Source organism: Centroberyx gerrardi, chromosome 14 (genome assembly GCF_048128805.1).
Source record: "Centroberyx gerrardi isolate f3 chromosome 14, fCenGer3.hap1.cur.20231027, whole genome shotgun sequence".
Classification (NCBI taxonomy): domain Eukaryota; kingdom Metazoa; phylum Chordata; class Actinopteri; order Beryciformes; family Berycidae; genus Centroberyx; species Centroberyx gerrardi.
Window position 1 is genome coordinate 15,280,792 of NC_136010.1, and position 6,036 is coordinate 15,286,827.

A 6,036-nucleotide genomic window follows, 5' to 3' on the forward strand; every position below is an offset into this window, starting at 1 on the left:
GGAAGTGCGCACATCTGTCAAATTCCGCTTTGGGTGTGGTGTGTGCACCTTATAACACCAGAAAACAACACAATAAACAACAACAAACATTACGGTATTGTTGTTATTTTGATACTATTTAATCGTTGTTGTTGTTGTTGTTTTTTGAGTAAAACGTGTAAAATCCAGGAATCCAAGACACATCTTATCAATTTCCATACAGTAGTTGTCCAGAAAATACACTACCCATAAGCCATTGCAGCACTCTCGGAAGTCCTTTTCTTTCCTTCCGCCGTCGCAAGAGTCCCTCTTTGGATTACATCGGCGGGTGAGTGAACGCAATCTATGTTCATCCTCGCGTTTAAACACATTATCCAAATATAAAAGCACGACGTTATCACTCATAATTGTCTACTCTATGCACACGGTGTTAAATTGGCCATTTTGTCGTTTTGTGCCCACTGCATTATCGCAGTTTGGAGCGAGGTGCTGTCTGAGAGCGGCTTGCTCTCGGTTACCATGTTTCTTCCCGTGATGGTTGTAGTATTGAGTGAAGGCCTGCTTTAGAGCGTGGCTTATACTTGGATATTATGAAATTCGGGCTAGCAAATGTCTGTCTATAGGTGGACGTTTCACAAATGTATAATTCCGCAAACGGTTACGTTACTGCAGTCCGTGCAGCTAAAGACTCAGCGGAGCGTTTGAAGAACATTAGCATGGCTAGCTAGCTAGCTAAACATTGACTTGGCTGACGTTGATCACCGCGTTTACGTAGCTGTTCACTCCGCAGCAGATGGATATAGACTTATTGGTTTTTAGTAGGATCCTTATACGTTCCCTGGCAGTCTCTACTTGAGCTGCTGTCCTTCATGAGTTGTATCTCTTATAAGGCTATTCCCGAGTGAGACAACCATTCATCAAGTAGTCTACCTCAACAGCACCCACACTTCCCTCCCCTTCCTGATATTCGTCAACTCGTTTAGCAAGTCGACAAATATGATTGATGTTGATAATTCCTTGCTTTGAATGCCACATTCTGGTATAGTGCTGCAGCCCTTCAACTGACTTGATCATGTAATGTTAATGGTACCTGACTGTTGTTGTTCTTCTGTCCTCAGTCACCATGGCAGCCCTCAGGCCCCTAACGAAGCCTAAGATTGTCAAAAAACGAACCAAGAAGTTTATTCGTCACCAGTCTGACAGATATGTCAAGATTGCGGTAAGTGTCTGTATGATGCAAGATGCACAGCACAGTGTGACATAATTGATTTTACTTGCGAAGGAGAAATGCAAGTGATAAGTGCCTGAACATCATTTTCTTAACTCCCAACAGAAAAACTGGCGTAAGCCCAGAGGTATTGACAACAGGGTTCGCAGGCGGTTCAAGGGTCAGATGCTGATGCCCAACATTGGTTATGGTAGCAACAAGAAGACAAAGTACATGCTGCCCAGTGGCTTCAAGAAGTTCCTGGTGCACAACATCAAGGAGCTCGAGGTCCTGATGATGAGCAACAAGTAAGTTGTGTTTGCGTTTACTTTCAAGTAGATAAGTTTCAATATATGGACAATAAGACAAGATCACACCTTTGCAGTGCTGAAGTAGCTGTGTTGACTTTGTCATTGGTTATGGTAGTAACTCTCATCTGATGAGTTATTTTCTCATCAGATGAAAATAACTCATCAACCCAGGATTCATTCAGGACTAAAAGGTTGAGAGTTAGCCCTGATCAGTAAGTACACAGAAGTGTCTCTAAAATGTCAAACCATCTTCATTTAGAGCCTCTAATCAGTTAGAAACAAATCTGACTGATAGTTTTTCCAATAGTCACACTGGACTTTGAACAAAACAAGGCCCAATGGTCACAATCATGAGACTCAGCAAGCTTCTTATGGCAGGTAATGGGGCTTTACAGGGGCAGGGACCTGTCTCACAAAGGAATTTTAACATAGGGTATCTTTGTGATAGCTGGCTACACAAAAACCTAACGACGGTGATCCCGGCAAACTGGTCTCACAAAGTTGGTTATCAACTCCCTCTGTCAACCCAAGGTTTTCTAATCCAGCTATGAGTGCATTTACAAAAGGGGTGGTGTTTTGTTTGCAACATGGAGAGCATTCAGAGCAGTTTATGTAAGATGAGATGACATTTTATGGATCTCTGTGAGGAAATTAGGTCATTGCAGCAGCAAAAGTAATTGGATTCAGCAAGGAATTTAAATATAAGCACGCAACTTGAACATAAAAATACCAGGAAAAAATAGACAACAACAAAAGCTAAAGGAGTAGACTAAACAATTGTGGGGTTACGTAAACATCTGTCAATTTCAGCACATTAAGTACACCGTAGAAGTGGGAAGTATGGGGGGGAAATTCATTACTAACATTCATGTTCTTCTCTAAAGAATAAACTGTTATAATGAATAAACACGAGCAATACAAAATCATGAACAGTGAAAAGTAACACTGCTGCCAAAGCCAGAGAGGATTGCTGGAGGAAAATTGCAAATGGTGTAAATGAATAAATAAATGGGCATATCATAGTGCCGTCATTAAGGCACAGTGGGAATATTTTTCATTGATACAATATTGTCGTCAAATTGAGGCTTTGAAAAGATCTTCTATTCACACAAAGTCGGTCTCATGTTCCCCAGGGCTGAGCTGATGAGGAAACGGATGCAATCTATTGATAACTGCAGTCAAATAATGTAAGCTACCTGCTATTTGACGAAGCCCTCTTTTGTAGCCGGAGTGGGCAAATCGCCTGGAGACGCAATTTATTATATCTCTTATATAATAAATCATCAGGGAAAGCGAATGGTTTCCCTGCAAAGAGCCCTTCTGTCTGTGCACCTAAGTCCAAGGTGATGCCATTTTTCCAGAGTTGATTAGTGAGGAGGCGGGGTTTTAATGTTTGGATGCGATAGCCTGAACATAACCTTCCCCAGAGCAGGCTAGCTGTGCGGCCCAAGTTACCATGGTGATGTTCCCAGCTCAACAGTGAGCCACCGTCGTGAGACTGAAAAGCCAGTTAAGCCCAAAGTTAGCTCACTAACCCACTAATCTTGCTTCGTGAGACCGGCCCCAGTTAAGATGTTTTTACTCATTAATCTACTTGACCCCAAACTTGGTGACATTGATCGTTCTCTGGAGGTGTTTTAGCCTTTTTTCCCCTCAAAATGAGGCTCACCATTGAAACAAGAGTTCAGAGACCTAAAAGTTTTTGTGGTATTGATGGTGTAGACTGTTTGAAAGACTGAGGAAGTTCAACACATCACCTGCTAAAAGGGACCTGTTACCTGTGACTGAGAACCTGTGACTTAAATGTATTGTCTCCACATCGGTCAAAGCTAGATGGACATGGCAAGCAGTTCATCCTAATGACTGGTCATTGTCTGTTGGATTGACAGATCCTGTATCTAGCGCTCTTCCTGGTGCTCTGTACTCAGAGGCTTATTGAATGTGGTCTACCAGATCTCTAATGGCCAGAGCCTTTGTGAGACTGAAGTATGGCTACTGTGGTCTTTAGCTGTTGTGGCCCCCACTGTTGGGAATTTTTAGATAAACTGAAAATTCATCATCTGGCCTCAGTGCACAGCCTGTTTAATAAAAAAAAAAAAAAAAGCCGTTACAGCACAGTTGATCATATGATAGAAATATCCAGGTAAGAGCCGTTGTTAAACTGTGACACCTACTGGAACTGATCCTGTAATGAACCCAGGAGCGGTCCCAGGTCTCAACCAAAATTAGCCCCACCCTCCACATCTACAGGACACATTCGGTTCCATGAGACCACGGCTGAGTGATAATAGTTTGGCTACTTTCACAAAGCAAATGTGTGCTTTGTTAATGAGCCATTATATTACTATGTAGCATAAACATTGTGGCTTCATTTTGGTTTAATGCATGTCTCACAGAAGAGCCAAGTGTTTTTTCCCTGGCAACAGTTGACTCAAAATGTTTTAACACCAAATCACAAGCAGTATTGGTTAAAACTGTAGCTCTGCTGTCACAGGTTTTGTCACATAGCCGCTAAAGGCTGCGCATAGGAACTCATCTGTTGGATTGTAATGGATTGCTTATGAAATCATACTTTCACTATCTAGATGGCTGAAATCAAGTATGTTACCTGCGTCCACAGAACTTTGCTAGAAGACAATGGTGTTTAGCTAAAATTAATAAGATGTCACCGCAAATTAATTGCCAATTCTGGCTAGGATTATCAGGGTGGTCAGAGAAATCACTTGCATGCTAATTTCTTAGACATTGAGGTTTGAGGCTGTCTGGTCACAATTATGGTCAGTGAAACCCTCCTAATAATACTAATGCTGCCAGAGGATTGTAGAACTTATTGAGCCCTGTCTACGTTTGTTGGGACGGTAGTGGATAACAAGCTAGATTTCAATTTATAACTCGGCGGAAGACCTATAGCTTTATCTGCAGGTGTGTATGCATCTTACTGGTTTCTGTGAAGTGTTGTTGAACTGATTGTTATACTACTTGCTGCTTTTTTTAAAGACTACATTAAAGGAAAAAACAAGGTTTTAAATGGATATGGTTTTGCAAATCTGGATCAAACTGAGCTCAGATCATTTACACTTGTACTGTATATGGGCGTTGTAGGTTTATTGTGAAGATGTCGCTGCCAAAAAGAATTGGAGTAACTTGGATATTTCAGTGTTTCTCTACCTCTCAACTAAATTTGTCCTCTCAATTTAAACTTGTCACTCTCAATGTCTGAAAGCATTGAATTTATTAAAACATGCTGTAATGTTTTTTTTAACGTCCTTCTCTTTGCCTCTGTGTAGGACCCACTGTGCTGAGATCGCCCACAACGTCTCCTCCAAGAACAGGAAGCTGATTGTGGAGAGGGCAGCTCAGCTGGCCATCAAGATCACCAACCCCAACGCCCGGCTCAGGAGCGAGGAGAACGAGTGATCTGCCTATTTTCACAATAAAAATCTCTTTAAAAATGGAACTTGGTTCGTAAATTGTTTTGTTTTATTCCGTGTTTGCCATTCTTGGGTTTAGCAGTCGCTGGGGATTTAATTGGTAGTCCAATTTGGCCAGAGTAGTTTTGACAGAGGTATTTTCGTATGTTGCACAGGCATGAAAGTAGTAAGGAAATACTCAGACAAGAACTAGTGTCTACATCGATTGCACCAAAGCCAGTTGTATTCTCCCTCAGGTAAAGGGGGTTATTCCTCAGCTCCTTCCAGATGACCGGATGTTGGAACGGAACAAAAGGGGCAAGACGCCTGAAGGAAGAGTCTTGACCCGTATCGTAAATGGAGGGAACCCAGAGAGCTTTGTGTTGACACGGTTTTCCCTCAAAGATGTGAATAAGGGTACAGTTATAATGAAACATGCCTACCTATTACAGTGTGTGAGACCAATATACTGTATGTTCTTGCTCTCAAAGTACATTCTGAATCTACTACAAAGCATGTATAGAAGATGTGTGTATCTCTATATCTCCTTGGAGATGTGTGGAGGGCTGCTCATCAGTCTCTATCCAGGACCTGGTTTAAAGGCATGGGGTCCGTTTGGGACAACACATAAAAGCATGTCTAATCCTCAGCCAGTTCGCTCATACTTGATTCTTATCAGATTTTGTCAAATGTTATTGCCTAGAAATGGCCAGCTCAGATTGTATATTGTTTTGCTATGTTAACAGCCAGCTTCCTAGGGAGAAAGTTTCCATTGCATTCTGGCAGGCAAGCTGTGCCCCACAGCCCTTAGCCTGTGCCATCTGTTCATGTAAAACTGACATTGCCAGATATGCAAAAACATAACATTTATTTAGCCTGTCAGCTTGTGGCCGTTTGTATGTGGAACCGACTTACCAAAGATGGTTGGAAAAATAGGCACAGTGTTGGACCTGAATCTTTCCTGTTTGAAAATTCTGCATCTGCTTCTTGACCGGTTTGGAAGACACACCTGAGAGGACTGGAAGTCCTCCAGACAGGGAGGAGAACATGAAAACAGCAGGACAGGCAGAGACTGCAATGTTTCAGAGATGGTGACTGTCAGGAAAAGGACAGAATCCTGTTTTCCCTG

The 6,036-nt window shown here is 42.1% G+C and overlaps 1 protein-coding gene across 1 annotated transcript; it reads left to right on the forward strand.

The window, feature by feature from the left end:
- The first annotated feature begins 194 nt into the window (after positions 1-194).
- Positions 195-4,954, forward strand: rpl32 (ribosomal protein L32). Its single transcript, XM_071920795.2, has 4 exons — positions 195-307; positions 1,098-1,198; positions 1,313-1,494; positions 4,785-4,954. Exons 2-4 carry the CDS (start codon positions 1,103-1,105, stop codon positions 4,912-4,914), a joined length of 408 nt encoding a protein of 135 aa, XP_071776896.1. The 5' UTR covers positions 195-307; positions 1,098-1,102; the 3' UTR covers positions 4,915-4,954.
- The last annotated feature ends 1,082 nt before the right edge of the window (positions 4,955-6,036 follow it).